Raw genomic sequence first — 26013 nt, forward strand, 5'->3', positions numbered from 1 at the left:
CACATCAAGGGAAAAGAAATTAAGGAGGAAGATTTTGTATTTATTTTGCATTTCGAGAATAAAGTCGAAATGTCGAGAATGAAGTCAACATGACGAGAATGAAGTTGAAATAGTTTTTTGAAAATAAAGTGGAAATGTCAAGAATAAAGTCAGAGAGGATATGTTGTATCACAAGACACAATAAGACAATTGATCAAATTGTTTGATCCTGAAGGAGTGGGGCTCAGGCGAGCGCGGCACTCTAACGATGTAACCCATATCTATGATGTTGCCTACATGGCAGTTGGCATGGCGGACAGTCGCTCTAATGTGATTAAGTGATAAAGGAGTTGAATTTTTTCTCGTCATTTCAACTTTAATCTCGACATTTCAACATTATTCTCGAAATGGTATTTTGACTTTTTTCTCGTCATGTTGACTTTATTCTCGACATGCAAAATAAATAAAAATTCCCCTTGATGTGGCCCTGATGCTCTGTCGTAGCTTTGGGATGTTAGCTTAGCACAAACACTAGAAACAAAAGCAAGAAGCTAGCCTAGCTAAGTCAAACATACACCCTTGAACAACTTCAAAGCTTGTTTAGTATCCTATACAGTAATGTATGTGTTGTATCCTATAGATAATTACTTTATACTTGTTTTTTTTATTATTTAATGTATTCTTATCTCATCTTGTGAAGGGCCTATTGCATGAGTGGAATATGGTCTATATAAAAATATATAAACTGCAAGTCTCCTTCAAAAACAATCGAAGGCACTGTAGGGTTTGTGCAAAATCCAAATGTCTTTATTATACATGGCAATATGTATTTAAAATGATCAATGTGTCACGACAGACCGAGGTCTTTTTTTAGAGTCAGGTTTAAATGTATTCTTGTGTCAGAAAACAATTTTAAGGGATATTTTAACTTCCAAATTCCTTTTGTCTTGTTGAAACCTGTACAAACCCAGCATGTAAACCGGGTCATTTCTATGGTCAACACAGTCAGCATGAGAACGACAGCAAATGTAAAATGCTTGTAAAAATGGGTATACAAAAGCAAGCCTTGCAATAATTAGTTTGTTGTGTTTGTACACTCAACAGGAGTTCTGCAAACGTCCCGAGTTCATCGTAGGTGGAGCCACTCGCACAGACATCTGCCAGGGATCTTTGGGTAAGTCCAACCCCGAGAGTTCTTATCTGTTTCACTGTTACTACTGCAAGATCAAGGTATTACAGGACAGGAGAGGAGAGACTTGCCAGAGCTTTCCAGGTTGCAATCTCAAGTTTAACTATCTGGATGTAGGACATTATTATGTAAAGCTTCCCTCTCTCTCTGAATATTTCTACGGAAGATTATTCCTACCATTAACCTGCTCCCATTGCATACATAATGAGAATCATCCCTAATGTGTCAGTCTTTAGCTGTAAATAAAGACTGAACTCTTTCTTAAGTCAAATGCCAGATTAAAAAAGTCAACAGAGCAAACTGAATGAGGATAGGAGTGACGGATAGAGATGGACAGCCTGAGAGAAACCTAGGAGGGTTCACAGTCAATTCAGCAGAACCAGTAACAGTTTATTGCCTGAGATGTTTCTTGCTCGACACAGAGCTGCATCTATAATTCATGCTTTGTTTCTCTGCCTCACATCTGTAAACAAGGCCACCGTCCCTCTGTTGCGGTAGCTCTGGCAGTGCAAGAAGTAACTTTCCCCTTTTATCCTTAAAAATGCAATTCTATACCCAACCTCCATCTCACTCTCAGAGGAGCAGCTGAATAGCAAAACAATAAACCCGAAATAATGATAAGCCAGAAAACATGATGCTTCACTTTGTTTTACATCCCAAATGCACCATGACTAAGAAGTCTTAATCTGAATGCTACAGGGTTACCTGTTTAGACTGTGCTCTAGGGTTGGGCATCGAGAACCGATTCCTACTTGGAATCGTTTCAAAAATGACAATTCCAGTAGAATCGTTTCTTTATTGGAATCGTTTAGAGGATTTGGTTTCAAATCTGATCATTGTTTCCCAATTTAATATGCGCAAGTTTTGGCTTCCGTAGCAGCCAGGCGCTTGTTTTGTTGCAGCCTTGGAGCACAGTAAGCGGCGCTCTAGTGTGGCTTTATTTTACGTTGAAAAAGCCCTGTTAAACTGCAAACCACCACTGAATCAAAATAAAACGTTCCTCTTATTTGTGAAAATGGGCATGTGACCCGTTTCAACTCCACCCCTCAAAGAATCGGAATCGAGAATTGATAAGAAATCCAAAAAAAATCCAAACGATGCCCAACCCTACTGTTCTCATTCGCTGTCCTACTTAAACCTACGAAAAGTAATGCACTATAAGTCCTCTATAACCAACATAACCGTGAGCAATGACATGCAGGGCTGCTTCTAAGGAGATAGTCAGGCGCTGTAGTATAAAGAGCGACAAAGTCTGCGAAGGTAGGACGTCGCGGTGGATGGATGGGTCCAAATAACACAGGACCTTCACCCAGGAGACCACTGTTCATGTCCCACGTGAAACCGGAAGTCAACTTTGACTTATTTGATTAACTTAACTTTGTTAAGTAACTTGTTTACTTGCCTAACGCCACGTATGTCATTTACGTACTTAACTTACATACTTAACTAACGTACTTATTTTAACCCAAACTAGGATCTTTTCCTAAACTAAAGTAGTTTTGTTGCCTATATACATTGTGCACTGCTTGTGCCGGCGCACTGATTGCTCAAGTGGCTGGACATTTGTAGGATAACAAACAAAAAATTGTGCATACATATGAACTGCTGTATGAAGATACGTTGATGTGTTAGATGACCCACCAGATGCTATCAGGGGCTGCTTATGGATTATACGATAATGTAAATATGTTGACATAAAATTTAAACCGCCCGTGCTTTTTAAAATTACTTTTGGTATAGAAGTACTGTGTGTCATTAACCAGCATGAATAGATGAAACACTAGCTAAAATGAACTAGAACGTTTTAAGAAGAGCCATGACTTGGCATTAACATTCAAGATATGATAATAGACCAATCTAAATGTTAAACTACTCCCAGATAACACAACAAAGATCACAATCATATGCCACAAGCCTGTATGTGTAAAAGAATGATGGTAAAAACTACACTTAGGGTGTTCCTGTCCTCTAATCAAGAAACTTTTGCAACACATATCAAAACAGAAATTGTGGCTCAAACCCACAGTGTGATTCCTTCAAACAACATCGGTGACTTATTGTGGAGCTGTGGTAGTTTCAGTCCAGTGGATCATATGCCTCTCCCATTTGCTAGAAGGCAAAACTTGTTCAAACATGTTTCATGTTGTTGTCTTTACTGAGATGTTAAATTGAATTCTAGTTTTATGTGTTTCTTTCTCACTGAGCTCTCAGCCAGTCCAGTGGAACAAGTGCCTCTCCCATTTCCTAGAAGGCAAAACTTGTTCAAACATACCATATTTCAGATTGTTTTGTTTACTGAGATGTTAAGTTACTAGGACTAGATGTTACAATCCCTTGATAATTTAGCACAAGCGTTGTTGTTGGAGATGTCCTCTTGGGTGGGGTTGGTTTGGGGGATGACCGCCTGGTGCCTCCAATACGACACACATCAGTTGTGCACCCCAGCCTCATTGGGTGTTTCGGCCTTTTATCACAATACACCCTCACCCAAGACTGTCCCACTGCAGGCTGATCTGACACTGGAGGCTCCATGAGGTCACTTGGCATCCCATACAGTCTCCTTCCGCTTCAGCCAGAGCCGGTGACTTCTTCTTATAGCAGCAGTTACAAGGTCTTTGATGGTCTTCCGCTGAGCCTGTCCTCTGATTCCAACCTCCTTTTTTAAAAGGAATTCTAGTTTTTTTTTCTGAGTTTCTTTCTCACTGAGCTTCTAAGTACATTCTGTCTCAGGCAGCGGCATGAATGAATTAGACCTTTATGGAAAATAGTTAGGATTTTCTCTAGCTCTCTGTTAATATGGGAATGGATCTAGAGGGAGTCTGCTTTATTGCAAATGAGTTTTCAATACCTAAACAACCTGCTGTTATTCATGTTAACATTCAAATCTATTATAGTAGTTTTGGGCATTCAGGGCTTGTGTGTGTGTGTGTGTGTGTGTGTGTGTGTGTGTGTGTGTGTGTGTGTGTGTGTGTGTGTGTGTGTGTGTGTGTGTGTGTGTGTGTGTGTGTGTGTGTGTGTGTGTGTGTGTGTGTGTGTGTGTGTGTGTGTGTGTGTGTGTGTGTGTGTGTGTGTGTGTGTGTGTGTGTGTGTGTGTGTGTGCGCCGCTTAGGTGACTGCTGGCTGCTGGCAGCCATCGCCTCGCTGACCTTAAACGACAACCTCCTCCACAGAGTGGTTCCTCACGGACAGAGCTTCCAGCAGGACTATGCCGGCATCTTTCACTTCCAGGTAACAACAACTTCACTCCCTGCATTTACACATGTCTAAGGACAGAACACAGCTCCCCACTGGCTACTCTTCTCTAGCAGCTGGCCATCTAAAGACCTCACAGGCTATACTCAACCTGAACCGACGTGTTAACCGTTATCATGTCTCTATGGGTATGACATTTTATTTCCTGACCATTTAAGAATCTCAAAAGTGTTTTTCCAAACAGTTTTCAATATTACTGCCACTAGCATTTTATGCAACATACAGTATGTGCAGGGTCTGCTGCTTTAAGTACAGCAGAGATATAATCCATTTGAATGCAGACTAGAATAACCCTTTACATGAGCTGCTGAACACAATTACTGTATTTTTGTCAAACCCTCAACTGAAGACACATCGTATCAAGTATTTGCCTGCAGTTGTGTGGAAGTCTGAACATTTGGATTCAGGGGCATGCACTACTGTGTCAGCTCACTTAATTTGATGTGTTTCTGCCTCAACCCCTTCCTGTTGTGTAATTTCCTGTAAGGTGCACCACTGGTGGTGAAATCAAGATCAAAGTTAGTTTTCATTGGTTCAAATCAAAGTAGAAAGGTTTATTTTGTTGCATTTTTGTATGTACTGTAGTTGTGTTTGGCTTCTGGCTGATTCATCACAGGCAAAGTAACGTCTATTCACCTGGTTTTGTTGATGTCTCGCTGTGGTTAGATGCGTGATGTCATTTCTGTTGTGAAACTGGGTCACAGGAAGATCTGTCCATGCTATCGGTTGTTAATTACTTTCCCATTATTTATACTTTTATTTGTTTTTGGCAAGAAACACAGATCAGTTTGAATACAGTTGCAGGCATTCATGCTTTTGGCCACTAAGCTAAGGTGACCAGATTTCTGAGACAAAATCTGGGGACATTTTCAGTTCAGAAGCGTAAATACCTCCAAAACAGGTCATGTTTTTATCTTTGTAAAACTTAAAACTGGGACACTGCCCCAGGGGCGTCACTAGACCTAGAGCTGCACTGGGGCAGCTCTAAAATTTTGTCTATTTTAACGTTTAAATGCATCAATCTGGTGCACTTTGAAAAGAAATTCAGAGATTAGACTTGATTATTCTTATCTATGGATGGAAATATTTGTGCTGTAGCCTGAACTATTTTGCACTTCAGCATTTTAACCATGCACACACAGGTTGAATAGTTTTTGAAGTTCAATGTTAATTTTCTCGCAAACCATTTGTCACAGCAGCTGGCGCTAATATCAGTGGAAAGCTTAGATTCTGGTTGAGGTGGTTGTGCCAGACTCACGCCTTTGGCTGAGTCTCTATCATTCCGAGGGAGAGCAGGAGTGCGGTTGGGAAGAAGTTGGTAATTTCATGGCGCAGATTAACACTTTTGCATGCACAATATCCGTGTCACATTCTCATTAGGGGCTGAGCCCCCCTAAAGGTCTGATCCTAGAATCGCCCCTGTTGCTACTTCATAAGTACTCCACTACACCTCAGAGGGAAATGTTTTAATGTTTACTGCACTACATTTATCTGACCGCTTTTGCTTTATTGCTTCACGCTGGGCTTGTTTCTGCAACAGCTCATTGAGTATCGGATACAACTAAAACTATTCAGGAAATATTTTCCTTTGACATTAGTAATGTATTAACGAGATCAATGCAGTCGGCAACGGCGAAACAAGTTCAAAGGTAAGTTAATAGGACAATTGTCCAGCTTATATTTACGTTCATAAAAGTGCTTGTTTTGCCACTGACAGGCTCAGATTAATATTCTAAGTGTCTGACAACATTATGGAAATAATTTCTAAGGAGGTCGATCTTTCTGTTAGAGTAAGATCCTTTTTTTAAACATAAAAAGTCAGCGAAATTGCGTTCGCTAAACCCACCAGACTCCATGTAAATAAACAGTCATTTTAGCATCGTAAGATATGGATATTATAGAACAGCTCTGAGCAGCGCTTGCTCTGGCTATACGTTTGGTCAATGTTTTCTTTCTTTCATTCCAATTTCGTCAGTCACAGTGAAAACCGGGGACATTTCCGGGGACATCTCCAGCCGGGAACAGGTCACCAAAACCGGGGACTGTCCCCGGAAACCGGGGACGTCTGGTCACCCTACACTAAGCAGCTCTCACTGTATATAAAATAGTACTGAAATGAGAGGTTGATTGGCAATAATGTTACTACTCGATAAATGATTTTAAGTAATCGCTTTCTCCTGTATGGATTTCTTGCTTTTCTTTATCTCATTTAATTCTAAACCTTATCCAATTTTTCCATTTATTTCGACAAAATAAGCATTTGCAGGATGACACTGAGACTATATTAATTTAAAAAATGATTTATGATCTGCAGTTATGAGTATGTTTCTTACTCAATGGTAATTAATATGTTCAACCAGTGAGTCAGTGAATAGTTTAACTTATTCACTCTTCCCAGAATATCCCAGAAAGAATAAGGAATTAAACAGAAAATGTTCTTCTCATAATCTCCTCTTTTCACTATTTTCTTTTAGTTCTTCCTCACTCAGTCATCTGAGATAACTAACCTCTTAGATCCACACCCATTATTATTATAATGTAAGTGCGACAATTACAAAGTCAATAGACGTAAGCTGGAGGATTTGAGTCACAGTCAAACTGGCTTAAGCACACACTCCTAGAGTGACCAACACCCATTTCTTTATCACACATAGAATTTCTGTCCGTCACATCTATTCAAAAAACAACTATTGGCAGTCAAACACTGATGTGTATAATGTAGCTCAGTATCACCTCTCCTTCCTTAAGGACCAGTCTTGCTGCTTTGTGGCTTAGATAGAAAATCTTGGTTCTATTTATTCTATCTCTATGGTGCGAGCCTCTGGCAGACTGCCGGGCCTTATCAGCTGAACTTTGCTTTGCACACAAAATACTCCAGACACATGCACACATGCAAAAACGCATGCAAATTTGAGACCATACAATAGCTGCTGCACGATGGAGCAGTGATACAGGTGTTGGCCTGATCACAAACCCTTTTGTGCTGCAGTCAGTGAGCAGGTAAACAACACATGCATTCAGTCCAATATTAGGTAGGGAAATCTTTGCAGCAGTGTTTTATAATTATGAGAAGCTCAATTTGAATTTAGTATATTTTAGGACAAAAATTAATGATATTGGAAAGTACCTGCACACTGGAATCATCAACGTTTACTGGCAGCACAGGTCTGCATGAGGAAGTAATCCCACTGAGGTCTTGTCTTGCATGTGACTACACTTGCTGTATATTATAGCCCATCTTTGTAGTTAATGTATTTGAAAGCTACATTTTTGATTATATACTGTAGAAATAACTATTTTTGCCTCTAGTGATGGCCAGCTCTTTAATATAGTGTGAAATATAAATGTACACTTTTTCCACTTCAGTTCATTACTGTAAGTGGTACTTGAAACTAATGAACAAATTGCTGTAGCTGTACTTTGAGATTAATGCTAACATAGCCCACTTACATGTTAAATGCTGATGAAGCCTGACAAGCTTATGATTTTGTTGATTTTGGTTGCTTTGATAATAATAATTTATACTTTATCAACCCGCAAGAGGAATTACAATGTTTTCACTCTGTTGTTAGAACACACAATACACACAGGCCTGAAATACACACACAGTCTCAGTACCTATACACAATGTACAAATGGAGAGATGTGATGGGGCTGCAGCTGTCAATGGACAGGCGCCCTGAGCAATTGAGGGTCCGGTGAGCACTTTGGCAGTGCCCAGGAGGTGAACCACCACCACCATACTTTGGTCCATATGAGGAGCAACCCTATGGTTCCCAACCCAACTCCTTACAGACTGAGCTACTGCCACCGCAAAACAAAATGGCCTTTTTTTTTAGGTCTGTCACAAGTAGTAGTAGAAGTAGTAGTAATGAAGTGATTACCTGTTATTATGCAATATGCAGTAGTGCTAGGAATAAGAAAAGCACTTAGTCTATTTTTACTTATTGTTACTATTCTATTTTGTTCTATTTGATAATGAAGTCAGGAAGAGCTGTGGACGAGTGTATCCGTCTGTGTGTCTATGATCTGACGTGCCTCATTACTTGAGTGCTCTGATCTTACACAGGCATGTCTCTGGTGCTTCCATCTGCTCGACTGCAAAGCAGGAGAGACTGTGAACCTCCTTGCCAAAATGTGTAGCTAAGCAGCCTCTCATGTTCCTCTTATGTTCTCACAAAACAGCTGCAGAAAACAGTGAGAGAAGATTTGAAACTGATTTTAAAATTCCCCATGTCAACCTGCTTTGTCACAGAGCTGAGTTGGCTGCCCTGTCTTGATGCAGTTAGGGTTTTGCCAACCAGACTGTCTCAGGCCTGCCTGGTAGAGAGAGAGAGAGAGAGAGAGAGAGAGAGAGAGAGAGAGAGAGAGAGAGAGAGAGAGAGAGAGAGAGAGAGAGAGAGAGAGAGAGAGAGAGAGAGAGAGAGAGAGAGAGAGAGAGAGAGAGAGAGAGAGAGAGAGAGAGAGAGAGAGAGAGAGAAAAGTGTTTCTGAAGACAAAGATTTGAGCATTTCCAGGGCTGCAGCGCTGACTCATCTGTTATCAATGGATCAATCACACACACACACACACACACACACACACACACACACACACACACACACACACACACACACACACACACAGAGCACCCATTTTCACATCTGCTGGGGATGGTGTCTCAATTACAGTGAAGTCAGCCAAGGGGAAGCCAAATATTTGGCCTGCTTTTTCACTGATTCCCAGAGACTCTGTGTTCATTCTTATGAACAATGGTTGTTCTCCATACACACACACATACTTATTCTCACTGCTAGAATGAGGGGAAATAATTCTTTAATTTGCTCTAAAGGCTTGTAAATGCATGCATGTGTTTAATGTGCTTGAAATGGCTCGTAAATACATATGGCTGCTTTCCATTTGGTAGAGTAAGAGTTGCCCTGCTTTCATCATCTTCTTTTTCTATTATGTCCATATGAGTTTTTGTTTTAGCCTATCTTCATTGTGTTTGTATTGCAGCCAATAAACATTTCCATTACTTGCAGTTTTTAAATTATTCTTCTCTGCCCGAGTTTCCATGCTCTGTTCCCTTTTGTGTGCTGTCAAGTCTTCCAGGGATTCCCCTTTGAATTAGTTTCGATCCTTTAAGCCTCTGGATAAGTTACCCAGACCTGGATGAGTCATCTCAAAATGTAATTATGAGTGCTGCTGGCAGTGGGAATAATTGTAGAAGGGCACGAAAAGAGGGAGTCTGTGCGAACGAGCGAGGCAGGCAAACAAAAGGAGAGTGAGAATAAATTATAAACTAGGTAATCTCAGCCATCTCAGTCGGAAAGAAATGAAACTTAACTGGAGCAAAATCTTTTATCATTTTCTTTTTATAGCACACATTTCATACAGCAAGTCTGAACTGTCCGTTGAATTGTGTCGAGGATTTCTCACGCTTCAAAGCCGCCTAACTGCAAGTCATGACACAGATGTGGTAACGAATTTCCCAAAGTGGGGCTGGGTGTTGCTCCCACATTGCTGTGATATAAACGCCCAGCAGTGTCAGTGCGAAAGAGTAAAATGAGGAAGTGTGTGTCTGCTAGGGGCAAGTGTTGTGAAACAGCTCCTCCCAGAGGTGGATTCAGCTCTGTGGTGCATGCATCCATCGGTCTGTCTTCCAGCTGTACACACACATGCTGACATGAAGTGCAATCTGTAAATTCACATATGCATGCATGCACACACCCGCCAGCTGTAGCTTTTTATTTGCTTGTTATGACAATCCTGCAATTTCCTTCCTCCTCTTTCTCCGTTCTACAGAACTAATTACTTTGACAAGGAAATATTTCTTGTACAACACTGTATTACTCTGTGAGCACTTTTTTGCATGAGGTTTATTGTATTACTCACCACGAAACAAGGTTTCTGAAGGATGTCTACTGGTATAACCAGTTCTCAGTTTGCTCGTTGTGTTTTCTGCACTTGCACACATTCTCTCAACACGACAGAAATGCTACGTGAAAAGCTAAAAGACAGGACTTATGCTGCACGCTGTCATAGACCATCCATTTTAGACTATTTTCAAATGCCTCAGTCTTTGGCTGTCAAAAACAGCTTAGTGTGGCCAAAAGGGAGGGATAAAAGGTGCAATTTCAAACCGCGCCTGCATCAGTGTAGATGTAGTCTAGCCTAGGAGCCATGTCACATATCCACAATGTAATTCACACCTTGATGTGAGAACATTGGGCACACAGGAAGATGTGTCTGAACGGCACAGGGTGGCTCAGTTCAAACTGTACACACGCTTTGCTTCAGGTGGGATTGGGTTGGTAGTAACTAGAGATTGGAATTAATACATTTTTCGTGCGGTAATTTACGAAACAAAAAATATCAACAGATATTTATGGATTGATTCAATCAACTATAGTAAAATGGCAATTGTTGTTTTAGTGTTGAATCAAAAATATTGAAACTTGAATCTTGGTGAAACCTGTAGGAACTCTGCAAGTAATTTTTAAGATTTCTTTCAAATTTAAAGCATGTTTTTTGGTTGTGTTGCTAAGAAACAGCAGGAGTTGACAATATAAACTCTCCCACTTTTGACTTCAGCTTTTTTGAATCAGTTCTACTGGTCTCTAAGTCATATTGCTCCCACACCTTCTTTTCATATGTTGTGTTGATCTCTTCTGCTCCCTGCTGGCCAACAGGCACACAGCCACGTGTAAAGGCCAATTGTGACCCTGTCACCCTGCCCTCATTTACCTCTGTTCACCTGCTGCATTGCAAAGCCTTGTTTTGCCTCTTGAAATTAAAATGTCAGATAATGTGTCCTAGGTTCTCATTTGTTATGGCTGGACTGGATATAGTGGATATAGGTTTTCTGGGGCTGAGAGTTGATTTACTTCACCCACAGCAGGTAAACAAGGTGCAGCAAATCACACTTAGTTTGGCTTGTAAACCCATGATAACCTGATAAATTAGGCAGCAGCAGCAGAAATAAGACAGGGCTGACATTTCTTAATAAGCCAGACAGAACCGATATGTACAGGAAAATCTTTCCAATTAATGGACTATTCCAAGGTACTAAACTTCAGTATTTCCATTTTCTTCTATTTTATAGTTCTACTCCACTACAGTTCAGAGGGAAATATTGTACTTTTTACTCCACTTCTGTACATGTATTAGTTAATGTGCACCATAAATCTAAATAAAACTCAGTATGTCTTGTAATTTAATCCTGGGAGTTTGCTGAATAGCCGGGTACCTTCGTGCTGATAATATCTTGTGTCATATAACCTTCTTCACATATTCTTCACATTACTTATAGTTTGTGTTTCTTTATAAACCTTGTCTGTTAGAGTTTTTTTAATATTGGAGTATTCTTCTGTCTTATCGTGCAGTTCTGGCAGTTTGGCGAGTGGGTGGATGTGGTGATCGATGACCGGCTGCCAGTGAAGGATGGGAAGCTGCTTTTTGTCCACTCGGCAGAGGGAACCGAGTTCTGGAGCGCGCTGCTGGAAAAGGCCTACGCTAAGTAAGACTGACAGACATGGGCCGAGTATGATGTATAATGATGTAATGATGTCACATCATAAAATGCATGATGTTGAGCAATATGTTGTTGTTGTTGCTACACCTTTACCTTTTCAGAACGACCACATTTAAAATAATTTTTATTTATCACTTATTTGGTCCCTACATTTGATTTGATTTTAGTGCCTTAACGTGGTCATTACAGTATTGCTGCTGTGGAAGAAAAAGTTCTCTCAGGTCCAATTCAGCGGCTGGATCAGATGAGTTTTATTTACTGGGCAGTGGAGAAAGAAGTTCACAAGAAGCTGTAGGATTTTCTCTCACCACAATAAGTTTTCTTGTCAGGGTTTTATACAAAGTTATAGGAAACAACAGAATAAACAAGAGCTTTTCACCCATCCAGGAATGCTGTGTGGACTAGCCAGACCCTCCTCCGCAGCATTAGGGTTAGGGTGGAGGAGGGTCTGGCTGAAGCGAGACTACTGTGAGGATAAAGTAAATATTCTGCCTTGTTTATACCAGTTAGCAGCTCATATGTATGCTAAATTCACCCTGATATAAACATGTCATAAATAAGGGTCTGCTCAAGTTCTAGGCTAGTCTCAACTTGCAGTCAGATGATCACAAGTTAAGGCTTATTGAAGACTGTAGGAGATTTTCTGGATGCAGAAAATCTGTGTTAGGAACACAGTTGATAAACTCCTGAAGCCCTTGCGGAGCTTTCGAACAACTTCAGACTGCAGCTGCTCCGGTGGGCAGCTGTGGTCTCAGTTGTAAATTTGGTAAGCTGTAAAAAAAAACAGTGAAGCAGAGCATTGTTGTGGAAGTGCTTACATGCATGCCAAGTTAAGTGGGCTTCCCAGTTGAAGAGCAGAGAGGAAACGGAAGGAGCGGGATGTAAAAGTTAGATTAATGCATTAATGTTGCTCTGTTCTGAATGTAGGTACATGTTCAAATATGGTAGTTTCACACAGTGTATAAGTGTTGAGAGTACTCTGAACTTTTCCCCCTAGCAACAGTCAGGTATTTTGACTCCATTTAAGGCCTGCTCATATAGGCTACCATATAATTCTCTATATACTCTTTGAACGGTTTTAAATCTTCATTACTCCCCTATTGTGTACCAGGTTGAACGGCTGTTATGAGGCTCTCTCAGGCGGCAGCACGTCCGAGGGCTTTGAGGACTTTACAGGCGGTGTGACGGAGGCGTTCGAGCTGAGAAAAGCCCCGTCTGACCTCTACAGCATCATGAGAAGGGCCATAGACAGAGGATCGCTGCTGGGCTGCTCCATAGACGTCAGTATTGCAACAGTTGTGATTCATTTTCTTTTGTTAGCTTTGGACAGAGCCAGGGTAGCTGTTTCCCCTGTTTCCAGTCTTTGTGCAATGCTAAGCTACTAGTGCTCGTTTATACTGTATTTACCGTATTACACATGAAAGTAGTAAAAAAAAACAATCCGTTTTTCATAGGTTGAAAAGAGATGTAAAAATAATGAAAACAAGCCATCAACTCAGTTTTCATTACCTTCAGCTGGGGTTTACTATAAAAATAGATCACCCTGTTCAGCCTTTTTCTGTCTCAGTGCTCCTTATTGCAATTAACTACTTTCCACCCACTTTTTAAAATCTTAAACTTCAAATATTAAAAACCCTGCAAATGCACCTGCGCCCATCTGTGTGGCCATAGGCATGCTGGTCTGACAAGGAGGTGTGTTCAGGTGAATTCTTGCCGTATTGCTATCTTGAGGCAGCGGAAAGTGATCGCGCCATTGACCAACAAAAACCAAATGCTACCTCTGTTATTTTAACAGCGCATTAGTAAAATGTCAGAACAGAGGGAATTTCATTAATTTATGCTGTGACAAGGTTTAAATGACAAAGCAGAACATCCCTAAGACCAAAACACTCCAATTTTGTCTGTTAGCTTTTGAATGTCATTACGTTTGCAGCTGACAACATGTTTCATCTCAATCGGGTCACACATAGCGTGGACTGTGTTTTGAAGTAGTTCAAACAACCAGTGACAGTCATCTCACTAATGGAGTGTTTACTGTAAAGTTTAATGAGTGTGTTATGACAGCGACTGTACATGTCACTACCCTCGTGCCATGTGAAGCAGCAGTATGGAGATATTTTCTCACCATCCTCTTAACTTAACCAAGCGCGTTGTGGATGTCGCTGACCTGTGTTTTCGCTCTCGTCCTCAGATCACCGGCTCGGGTGAGATGGAGGCCGTCACGTTTAAGAAGCTGGTGAAGGGACACGCCTACTCTGTGACTGGTGTGGAAGAGGTGAGCGGTGACAAAGCAAATCTCTTGGCCAGAATGGCAGCAAACTAATTTTGCAATGGCCAAAACAGATCCAACAATTTCAGAAATACAGTACGGTCTGGCATTGCTGCTTTTACTTACGCAAATTATTTAAATACCTCATTTAATTCCAATGGTGGAGCTGATTTCTCAATTTATTATAGTGTGTTTTACTGTAACAATTTCAGAGTTGCTGACGGTAGATACACATGACTGGGTTAAGGGCCCTTTCTTAAAATGCACTCGCGACCTAAGCAGTAGTGACAAAGTGTGAATGTTTCTTCGCCCTCAGGTAAATTACAGAGGAAGTCCGACCAAGCTGGTTCGCATCAGGAACCCCTGGGGGGAAGTGGAGTGGACCGGAGCCTGGAGCGACAAGTAAAATCTTTTCCAAATTTATTAGAAGGAAATGAGACAAACACATCAGAAACAAGAAAGGAGTTTATTGCGACAGTAGTAACCCTACGTGGAATTGGCCTTGGTTATTGGTGCACACATACACCAAACATACAGAAACAGAGACAAATATATACAAAATAGCTGTTAAAGTAGTTTAAGCACTGTGTGCAATGGGCAGATAAATACTGTGCTGCAAGGAAGTTTTCAATCTGATTAAAACTCTGGCATTTTTGGCATCAAAATTATCATCAAAATCATTGTGATTTTTCACCTCATATCTTCATACTGTTTGTTAACCTGTGTACAAGATAAATCTTGTACACAGGTAGACAAACAAAAAAGTTTTAAGATGTATTTATCTAGAGGGTAAGCGAGCATCCGCAAAGTGTACCTCCTATGGAGACATTTTGATGCTAACAAGCCATCACCTCCTGTTAGCATCCCATTGACTGCCATTCATTTTGGCGTCACTTTGACAGCGAATAACTTTACATCTGAAGCGTTTAAAGACTCTATGTGTCCATTGTTTATTCCAAAAGAAACACGACAATGTATAAAAGGCTCCATTACCTTGTATCTGATGTTATGGCTCCGTAGCAGACGTTTTTGTGAAAAACAGGTTGCTCACGTCACATCTACGTCGTCAAGCTCAGTTTGAGGCTGCGCAGCAACGCTCAGCCCTCCCCAGAAAAGTGCTTCTAATAGACTTCTCTCGTCTCCGAGGAAGTCTACGGCGTTGCTTTGTCTTTTACTGTGTATGGTATTTATAGCCCTTGAAATTGGTCCCCAAAGCCATTACCTCCCTCCCATTCTGAATGAATGAATGCCTTTATTGTCATTGCATTTACGTACAATGAGATTGTAGAGCCACTCTAGTAAGGTGCATCGTTATAAAACATAAAACATACAGTATATATGTAAACACTAATCAATGTGCATCATTATAAAACATACAAGAAAGAAACTAGAATTACTGCCAGACTCAAATAATACATGTAGTGAAGACTTTGAAGGAATTTAATGAAAAGGTATTTTTGGTCAAATGGAAGTTATCACTATATTGAAATGTATTTCAATGAATAATTTCCAGTGAGAAACACACCATCTTCACTTGAAGGCTATTTTACAGAGGAGTACAGAGGGCTGATAGAACAGTCACCTGAAGCCCAATATCGGCAACACCAATGAGCTTGTGGTGGTGGACTACCAGAGGAACAGGATAGACCAAAAGTTGTATCCCTGACGGTTAGAACTGAGCTGGGGAAAAAGGCGTTTAAGTTTGCTGCTCCCTCTACCTGGAACAAGTTACTGAAATCCATGACACTCAATGAGCTGGTCTCATTGGGCACTTTTAAGAGGATGTTGATTGACTTGGAGGCAGCCACATCTGACTGTAGATGTTTTGCCTGATGTGTTTAGGATTGTGGTTGACTTTGAAGGATTTGCTGTTTCAGTCGTTTTATGTTTTTGTGTACTTTGTGTACTTTGTGTTTGTATGTACGGTATGTGTGGTTGTACTGCTGCCTGTCTTGGCCAGGACACTCTTGAAAAAGAGATTTTTAATCTCAATAAGTCTCTTCCTGGTTAAATAATGGTAAATTAAAAAATGAAAATAAAAATATGGATGTTGCTGCAAAAAAAGCTACAAATTCTAAATCGTGGATGTTTCACACACATCTTCAACTCGGCAGGAAAAAACATTTTTTTCTGATTTCGCGGTGACCTTGGCCTTTGACCACCACTATCTGATCAGTTGATCCTTGAATCCAAGTGGACGTTTGTGCTAAATTTGATGAAATTCCCTCAAGGCATTCCTGAGATATCGTGTTGATGAGAATGTAATGGACAACCTGAAAACATAATGCCTCCTGCCAAGGCTGTAAAGAATTTCAAACCAGAACAGTGGGCCGGGTATTAGCGGAAATGCTCAGCTGTCCACAACATTGGGGGAGAAGAGTCAGACAGAGTGGAGAAAGGGGTGGGATTACATAAAATCATATCACCATAGTTATGAAAGTACAAATACCAGACATTTCCCCCCAATGCTAACAGCATGTCACAGTCCAGTTGAGCATTTTCACACTTTCCTTGTTAAAAAGAAATCTGATTTAAGACACAAAAAAACAAACATGTATACAACTTAAATGACTCTGGAGATTGAAATCTCCAGAGTAATTAAAGTTGTATACATGGTTACAAGGAATCTCCACGCAGAAGAGATAACTATCTTCACTTGAGTTTCTGCGCGGGAAAGTCACCGGACGACACAATCTTCTGAACATAGCCATACTGAGAAATACAGAGAGAGCTGTGTGGAGCTGATAGTCTTAATTAGCTTTGTAGCAACTCATTTGGCAATGGCTTGAATGTAACGGATGTTCATTGATATCAAAAAGGTTACGCACTAAAGCTTCAAGGTTTTTTTTCTGAATCTGATGTGAATTTACAGTACTATTGAGGAAAATGTTGCTATAGTTACATTTTCTTTTCCTTGTGAAATCCTCAGTTCCAGAGAGTGGGACAGTGTGGACAGCTCCGTCAGAAGTCGGCTACAAATACGCAGCGAGGACGGCGAATTCTGGTGAGTTTAATTGTGCACGTGGACACCTGTGCAAATTTTATGTCATCTTTTTATTTTCCGATGCCTATATGCTTCTGTTACATGTCAATAAATAATCAAACTAAATTGTAAACTTTAATTTTGAGCCAACAGAGCTGTAAATATGATGGACACTTCAAAGAGAACACACTACTAACACTTTCCACTTATTTTGTTTGTATGCCTCTGTTTCCCTTTGTAACGTCTGTTTGATACATCAATGTCCTCAACAGCAAACAGCAATGTATGTTTAAAATGTCACTACCATCGTTCATCTGTACTGTAACAAGGTTCAACTCGAAAAATAAGTACAGTGTGTGCCTTTCCGTCTCTCAGGATGTCATTCAGTGACTTCCTGCGTGAGTTTTCCCGTCTGGAGCTCTGCAACCTGACGGCTGACGCCCTGGACAACAGCCAGCTGAAGAAATGGAGCTCCTCGGTCTATTCGGGAGAGTGGAGGAGGGGCAGCACTGCTGGAGGCTGCAGGAACTTTCCAGGTACAGTATGAACTGTAAGCTAGCAGATGGACTGGCGGTAGAAACGGGTGAGAAACTGGAGGTAGTAATGAAAGGAGCGCAATGGAGGCATGATATATAATAAAGGATTTTCTCTAGAATGCAGTCTAGTTTAATTTTCTTTGTACATTTTGGAGATTAATCAGAGTTTCTCCTGCCACTGACCAAACTAGGATCAACATGATGGTGTAATATTCTGTTTTAGAGACACTGAATACACCTTTTAAAGGGGATAAGAAATGTTAAAACATTAGCTACAGAAGGAGGGAGGGAGGATTTGGGTGAATTTACTAAAGGAATGTGAACCAGTGACTCCCATTTAAACACTAAGTAACTAAACAATGGCCTCCTTTAAAATACATTTTAGAAATGCCCCATTATGACTGAAGACATGCATGGAATTGGATTGGTTCCTATATCTACTGTGACCTAGAAAACACTTTAAAAAATTTTATACTACTTTTTTTTTTTTTAGCAATGTATTACTGAATACTGAATTAAAGTTAAAAAAGGAGGAACAGTCTGATCTTATCAACTCTTCTTCCCAGCAACCTTTTGGCTCAACCCTCAGTTCAAGATTACGCTGCAGCACCCCGACTCCGGCCATTCAGACTGCAGCTTCCTGGTTGGCCTCATGCAGAAGGACCGCAGGAAGAAACGGCGTGAGGGCGAAGACATGGAGACCATCGGGTTTGCTCTCTATGAGGTTAGCTGCCTTTTCCACTGCAGGAAGTTGACATAATGTAATCTGTCTTTTTTTAAATGACTTTTAAGAACATTGGGCCTGATTCACCAATATCTTCCTGAGTTTTCTCTTAAATATGTTCTTACGAAAGTCCCTAAGAAAGGTCTACGTCTGATTCATGACGTGTTCTTAAAACAGCAGAATTGTTTTCTTAGAATGAGGATTCCCACTGTCTTCGTAAATTGAAAGCTTGTGCCCGTGGCTCCTATTTAGCATAGGTAAACACCCTTTTAATTCCCATAAAAGGGCATGAGATGGCAGGGCCGTGTCGTGTGCACACTTAGAGAAATGTCCAAAAGACGTGGCAAAGACGGTGGAGCCTCGACTCCAAAAGAAAGAGAAAAACTTTAGTAATTCTGAAGTGGAGGTACTGCTGCAAGAAGTTAACGAAAAACAAGACCTCATATTTAGTAGCGTCTAAGCAGCCAATAAAACCAATGCATGGAATGCAGTTACTCATACAGTGAACACTGTATCCGGAGAAGGGCGCAGAACCGATGAAGTAGAAAAGAAATGGTTTGATCTGAAATCTGAGGCAAAAAAATTACTTCAAAACATAGAAAATACTCTTGGCGTATAAATATTGTGATCAATCACTTATCATTGGATGGCAGGGATCCCCGTTAACATAATTGATGTGAATTGAAGGCAAAGCAAGGCAAGTTTATTTATATAGGCCCAGCACAATTCATACACAATGGCAATTCAAAGTGCTTTACAAATTAGCAGTAGTGTGTATTTATTAAAACAAACAAACGTGTAATTATGTGTAAAATAATGACAATAATTAGTTACAAACTGGAGAGAAATGTTACATTTTAAATCAGAATGGACGAAAACAGTATAGCTGCTTGTTTTGCGCAAACATGTCAGCTCTAAATTGTGTGTAAGAGTGCTCTTGAGGGGGCGTAGATTCTGTTCTTATCTAAGAACAAATCCCAAATCTTTGTGAAAACTGGGTAAGTGGGGTTTAAGAACACATTTGTTCTTAAGAATGTTTGGTGAATGAGGCCCATTGTGAGGCTTTGCTACTTGATTATTCCCTGCCTTTTCACTGTGTTTTCCAATCCAGGACAACTTGCATTTGGGCAATGCTGAAATTTAATTCCAGTAACTTTTTTTCCCAATTTGAGCAGAGAATGAAGTGGAAACCAAAAAAGCATCTGTGAAATTTTACATTATCTTTAGTTAGATTCATGCATTTTATTTTAAATTTTTTTTTTCAATTCTTTCATTTCTTACGCCCAACAAATCTCAACTTTGTAGCTTCTTTCCTGTCTTTTTATTGTCCCTGATCACATCTATCATGTTATTAATCTCATCTCTCTCTCTCTCTCACTCTCTCTCTCTTCGTCCTATGCAGGTTCCAAAGGAGGTATGAGTTTTACTTTTTTTTAAACTTTTTTTTAAGTGCAACCCAGACATTGTGAAATACAAACATAAAGGGATTTAACCCAATATTTACAAGTACAAGAGCGTTAGAAAGATAAAGGATATGTTCAACAGCTGACTAATTCTATCCCCTCTCAGTTTGCAGGCAGTTCAGCAGTCCACCTGAAGCGAGACTTTTTCCTCACCCACGCCTCCAGCGCTCGCTCGGAGACCTTCATCAACCTGAGGGAGGTCAGCTCGCGTCTGAAACTGCCGCCCGGGGAATACATCGTCGTCCCCTCCACCTTCGAGCCGAACAAAGAGGCCAACTTTGTCCTCCGAGTTTTCTCTGAGAAACCCGCCAACTCAGAGTGAGTGGCTGTGACAGAGTGTGAGGGATCTGGAGAAGAGGCTCTGGTCGTGATATGATGTTTGGGGGAGAAAATGAGTGAAAATAATCAACTTTTTGTCTGGATTTATTCTTAACATCTACAGCATTATTATTTTCATTATTTCCAACTATTCTTGGTAAAGTGTTGATACCAAAAGCCAATGCTATTATACCTGTGGAGGATCAGTGTTACTTGTGATAAATGTGCAGTTAAAGCTATAGTGCGTAGTTTCTGTCACCCCCATGAGGAATTCTAAGTAATGACAACAAAACTGTTGTCCAACAAAACATGATCCAAGTCTTCTGTGACCCCCCCCCCCCGAATATTACGGACGTTCATTAATATCAAAAAGTTACGCACTGAAGCTTTAAAGACTTAAGAGAAGGAGAAAGAAACAAGTTAAAAAAAGTAATGTATAAAGAAATACTGATGATAGATATTACACATTTGAAAATAAGCAATGAAAAATCTTTCTTCTCTTCACGTCAGGGAGCTTGATGATGACGTTGTAGCGGATCTTCCACCAGAGGTGAGAGGATGAAACAACTGACCACCTGGCTGCTAATGACGTGTGGAAAGAAACCAAATGCATACTGAAAACACTTCTGTTTGTGTTTCAGACTCAGCTGGATGAGAGCCAGATCGACAGCTCCTTTAAGAATCTCTTCAGACAGCTGGCTGGGCCGGTGAGCACGCCTAGATAAATGATTGGTGGTATATACACGGACATATTTAAATAATTTGACCGTCTCTGTATGTGCCAACAGGACATGGAGATCAGCCTCACAGAGCTGCAAACCATCTTGAACAGGATCATCAGCAAACGTTAGTACCAGCTGTAATTACAAGCTTGCTCATAACATTATGGAATTAGTTGAACATGTGTTTCATTTTTTGTTCAATATAGAGTTTTAAAAGTGTTATTCTCCTCTCTTTCTGTTTTACTTTCTCTTGCTAACAGATAAAGACCTGAAAACGGATGGCTTCACAAAAGAAGCTTGTCGCAGTATGATAAGCCTCATGGACGTATCCTTGAAATGGCATTAGAATATCAATTCTTAATAGAACATAAATATTATCATGGAACAAGCATGTAGCATTCTTTGGATTCCTTAAAAGAGTACTCCACCGATTTAGCTTAGCTTTAAAAGATCTACTCAAGTAAAAGTAAAAAGTAGCTTATTTAAATGTACTCAGAGTAAAAGTTACCTAATTACTTTTTAACAGCAGTGGAAGATATACTTTTTTATATTTATACCTATTTATTATCTTATTTATACTTGTACTTATTTGATTAAATCACAGTCTTTTGTGATTTGATTAGGACACAAAGCAGCTTCCGATTTTAGTTTGTTGACAGATACTTTACCAAAGCAACATTAGTGACCTTTTTTATTTACTATTTTTTACTCTGTAACGGATGTGATTTGAAATGTAGCAAAGTACAATACTTGAAACAGAACATACTTAAAGCTATAGTGCGTTAGTTTCTGTCTCCTCCATGAGGAATTCTAAGTAATGACAACAACACTGTTGGCGCGTCCACATGATACAAGCCTTACGTGACCGCGCACCACCTCCACCCCTCCTCGATGCAGTTGCTAGTAGCCAAGAAGGACACGGAGGATTAAAGAAACATGATGGACTCTTCAGAAGAGGTCATTATCTTCACTCAAGTTTTTTGCGCGGGGAAGTCGCCGGACAACATAATCTTCTGAACATAGCCATACTGAGAAATACAGAGAGAGTTGTGTGGAGCTGATAGTCTTAATTAGCTTTGTAGCAACTCATTTGGCAATGGCTTGAAGGTAACGGACGTTAATTAATATCAAAAAGTTACGCACTAAAGCTTTAAGTAAAAGTAAAATTACAGATTTTAAAAACATTGATTCCATGCATTGTTCTTCCTGGTCAAAACCTGGCAACTGCATTACCCAAAATGCAACTCAACATCACTTTTTTCACATATGTACTCCCTTAAGACCTGTAAACAGACTTTAAATTGTAAAATCAGTGGAGTTCCCCTTTAAAGTTGGCTGCTTCCGATATTATTTACTAAAGTTTAATAAATTCTGTTGTCGTACTTGTCGATCATATGAAAGTCACTGTCATTCCTTAACTTCTGGACTCCAGACGGACGGCAGTGGAAAGCTGGGCCTGACAGAGTTCCATGTACTCTGGGAAAAGATTAAACGATACCTGGTAAGATTAAACACTCATCGGTCAGGCTGGGAAATCAGGCTAAGTAATATTGATTCTGATTTCTCATTTTAATGATTTACAGGATCTTTTTTCCCATCACATTGGCAGTAATGGGAAAAAAGATCCTGTAAATCATTAAAATGAGAAACCTTCTCGAAACGATTACTTATAATACTAAGTCATTATTTCGTTAGTTTCTCATTACAATGACTTACAGGATCTTTTTTTTTTTTTCCATCTTATTTTTTTCTGTTTTCTTGTCTACATTTTTTCTCTCTATTCTTTCGGTTTGATATTTTCTTTGTTTGTGTTACCGTGCCAGACCATATTCAGGCAGTTTGACGTGGACAAATCGGGCACCATGAGCTCCTATGAGATGAGGATGGCTCTTGATTCTGCAGGTACGGTTCCTTTTCATTTCAATTACCAGAAAAGAGACAGAGGAACACAAGAGTCAGGCATTTTCACTCTTCTTCACTTGTTTAGAGATTGTTCCCTGCTGCATTATGAGTTCTTTTCCTGACACTTTTGATTACTGTTTTTGTGAAACTTGGTGGTTTTATTTTTTTTTTCCGTTTGTCTCCTCTTTCCTTCAGGTTTCAAGCTGACCAACCACCTGTTCCAGCTGATCATCCTGCGCTACACCGAGGCTGACATGACTCTCGACTTTGACAACTTTGTCACCTGTCTGGTGCGACTGGAGACCATGTTCAGTGAGTCGCATTACTGCACACTTTCAGTGTCTTTTAAAGAATCAGATTACCTACTTGTTATCACCTCAGTTTAACACAAACGATACCATTCGTGATTGTGAATAAATAACATAGAGTACATGTCTGTGGGTTGCTGAGATTCATGCATGACACAACACAGCACATTAAACCAGAATAGATAAACATGATTGTCTTTGTTTCTGTCTCTGCAGAAACTTTTAAAACCATGGACACAGATAACAACGGTGTCCTGTGCCTCAACTTCAATCAGGTATGGCAACACACACAGAAATGCAACCATACAACCGAACAATTTCTTTGCTTTTCGTGCTTGGGTCAGATCAACCATTTCTGTGCATAAAGTGCCTCTGTATTATTTATAATTAGCATCACCTAATTTACATGCTCTCTGTGTTCTACAGTGGATTACTCTGACCATGTTTGCCTAGAGATGAGTGGACTCCTCTATAAATCTTGCACTGCATCCGGCTGCAGCTTCAGGCCCAGTATGTGTTGTTTCAGAAGTGCCTTTTTTTCTGCACCAGTTCTTCCTCTTGCTGCCGAGGCCCTTTGATGCTAAACAACTGTAAATTCAGCTTTACAGTGTTTACTTTAGAAATAATGTGCCAATCTGTTATTTGTCACTTCTCGTAGCCTGGCGTTCAGTTTGCAGAGCTACAACCTTTTTAGCTGTACAAACATTTCTTGTCTTGGGGCAGAGTTCCTCTGGGAGAAGAAAAAAAAACCTGTTGTTAAATTTCACTTGGTGAAGGCAATTTTTTTAGTGATATGTTAGTTGCTTGGTGAAAAAAGAAAAGAAAAAAGCAATCTATTATCTTAAAAATGACCTCCTTATCCTAGCTGTCGTTCATGTTTAAAGGGCTTGTACTGTATCTACCACGTTTTTAAAAGACCAAACCTGAGTAAATAAATCAATTAAGAAACTGAATAAATTGATGAATTGACTAATAAACATTCATTAGTAATAGCCCAAAATGCCAAAAGAAAGGGAGGGGAAAAACACAATTAATGTTTACGTCTCGCACTGTCACAAGCGCGCTTCCTCCTGCTCGGTGATGCTCACAACCAGGCCTGTGGCTTATCAGTAAGTGATAAGGGAAAACAAACCCTGTGGCTAGTCCACCAAGAGTTAATGTACTTGAGGACAATCAGCAAAATGCTCCAGAGCTTTATTTTTTAAACCTGCTGTCAGTTATTACAATCTTGGTGCCAGATGTGGTCGATGTGGACAACTGCTGAGTGTGCCAGCTTTTCCTCCAGCCTATTTTTAATGCCACACATTCAGCCCATATGAATGTGTGCAACATGTAGCTCTACTCTGCCTTTGTAGTGACATTGCCAGCCTGGTGCTATCTGTATCAATCTTATGCCAAACTTTGCCTCAGCACCAAAGAGTCCACCAATAAAGCTTTACTGAGCCCTGCAGTGTGGAGACAATGATGGTGTGCTGTATCATAGAGAATGTGTTGCTTTATATTTCCTTAAAACCAATACAGGTTTAGCTTTAAGACTTATTATTATGCATGGCACTTTTTATTGACTGTTTTTCAAAATATGAAAAGAAAAAGAATTTTATATCATGGTTGTAACTGGGTATCATAGTTAAAAAGGGATGCATCGTCCTTGTTTAATCATGCCTTTCGAAGGGAACAAGTACATGTCAATACTTTAGGTGAAGGTAAACTATTATGCAAGGTGGATCGGTATGTTGTATGCATGCAGTGTGAAATGTGATATACTGTATATTGTCTGCCTGCCGAATTACATGTCTGTTCAACCAGGGGAGCAAGTGTTTTATTTGAAGGGTTGTATTCCAAAATAATATGTCGCTTTTGGGGGAAAAAGACTTGAAAGCTTTTTAATATGGAGGATCTACATGTTAAGTGTTGTCATTTTCTTATCAAGCAAAGAGCTGCAAGTGTTTCAAATGCCAAAATAGTTTGTTATACCAATTATTTTTGTGTTTTTTGTAAATGGAAGAATTGAATTTGAAACATTTAATCAAAAATTGAAAGCTAAAACCTTAAGATACTTTAGCATACATGTCTTCAGTTTTTGCAGCGTAATGCTTATGTAACATGACCTAATGTTTACATTGGTGTCCCTTTGGACCCAGTCATCATGCAATACATTTGTTTAACTGTGTAGCGTCTCTGTAAAACGTCTATACACACTTTGAAAATAAAAATGGGGATTTACGAGTCTCTGAATTAATTATCAATTTATATTCTTATAATAAGTCTGAGCCAGGTGATTATTTTTAATTAGCCTGGCATCGCCAAACTAATTCGCAATTATGTATTAGTCTAGAACCTCTCAGTTCATTTTCGATTACCAAGGGCGTTATCAACGGGGCAGACCAAAATACCTCTGCACGCAATTGAATAGACCTACAGACAATTAGAAATGCGAAACGACGTAGCTCTGAGCAACATGCATGTTAGGGCGGTGCTTGGACCATTTTTAAAGCAGGAAAAAAATGGCTGCATGGTCAAAAACTTACTGCTAAACAGTACATTAAAATGTGTCTCTGAAAACATTTAAGGCTGGATATAGGAAACACAGTAACAGAATCTTGATTTATATTTGATCAGCATTTCTGTTTGACCTAAGTTTCGAAAGCTACGTTCGGTAACTACATTTGGTAAGCATGGCACATTTTTGGCTCTTTCAGTCATCATCTTAAACCCATCCTTTGTGAGATGAAAGATTGTGATTGGTCCGTCCAGGGCCTGGCTGGCTGGAAATCTGAATGTGAGGGGGGCAAGACGTATCTGCCAGAACAAATGAAAGGAGCAGATTTGTCTGGTTTCCAGGCTATATACAG

At 39.9% G+C, this 26013-nt stretch overlaps 1 protein-coding gene across 1 annotated transcript in view; it reads left to right on the forward strand.

The window, feature by feature from the left end:
* Window positions 1-25389, forward strand: part of capn1 (calpain 1) — a 32169-nt gene extending 6780 nt beyond the window's left edge. Inside the window, exons 4-23 of the mRNA XM_039822122.1 lie at window positions 1084-1153; window positions 4278-4396; window positions 11788-11921; window positions 13048-13216; window positions 14128-14211; window positions 14522-14607; window positions 17135-17209; window positions 17564-17724; window positions 18291-18448; window positions 19851-19862; window positions 20018-20229; window positions 20740-20779; window positions 20871-20936; window positions 21018-21075; window positions 21212-21276; window positions 22384-22452; window positions 22775-22853; window positions 23049-23165; window positions 23378-23436; window positions 23588-25389. Of these exons, the coding sequence (XP_039678056.1) occupies window positions 1084-1153; window positions 4278-4396; window positions 11788-11921; window positions 13048-13216; window positions 14128-14211; window positions 14522-14607; window positions 17135-17209; window positions 17564-17724; window positions 18291-18448; window positions 19851-19862; window positions 20018-20229; window positions 20740-20779; window positions 20871-20936; window positions 21018-21075; window positions 21212-21276; window positions 22384-22452; window positions 22775-22853; window positions 23049-23165; window positions 23378-23436; window positions 23588-23614 (1860 nt within the window). The 3' untranslated portion in view covers window positions 23615-25389. The remainder of the gene's footprint in view (window positions 1-1083; window positions 1154-4277; window positions 4397-11787; window positions 11922-13047; window positions 13217-14127; window positions 14212-14521; window positions 14608-17134; window positions 17210-17563; window positions 17725-18290; window positions 18449-19850; window positions 19863-20017; window positions 20230-20739; window positions 20780-20870; window positions 20937-21017; window positions 21076-21211; window positions 21277-22383; window positions 22453-22774; window positions 22854-23048; window positions 23166-23377; window positions 23437-23587) is intronic.
* Window positions 25390-26013: the final 624 nt, after the last annotated feature.

This window comes from Perca fluviatilis, chromosome 14 (assembly GCF_010015445.1).
Source record: "Perca fluviatilis chromosome 14, GENO_Pfluv_1.0, whole genome shotgun sequence".
In the NCBI taxonomy this organism is placed as follows: Eukaryota; Metazoa; Chordata; class Actinopteri; order Perciformes; family Percidae; genus Perca; species Perca fluviatilis.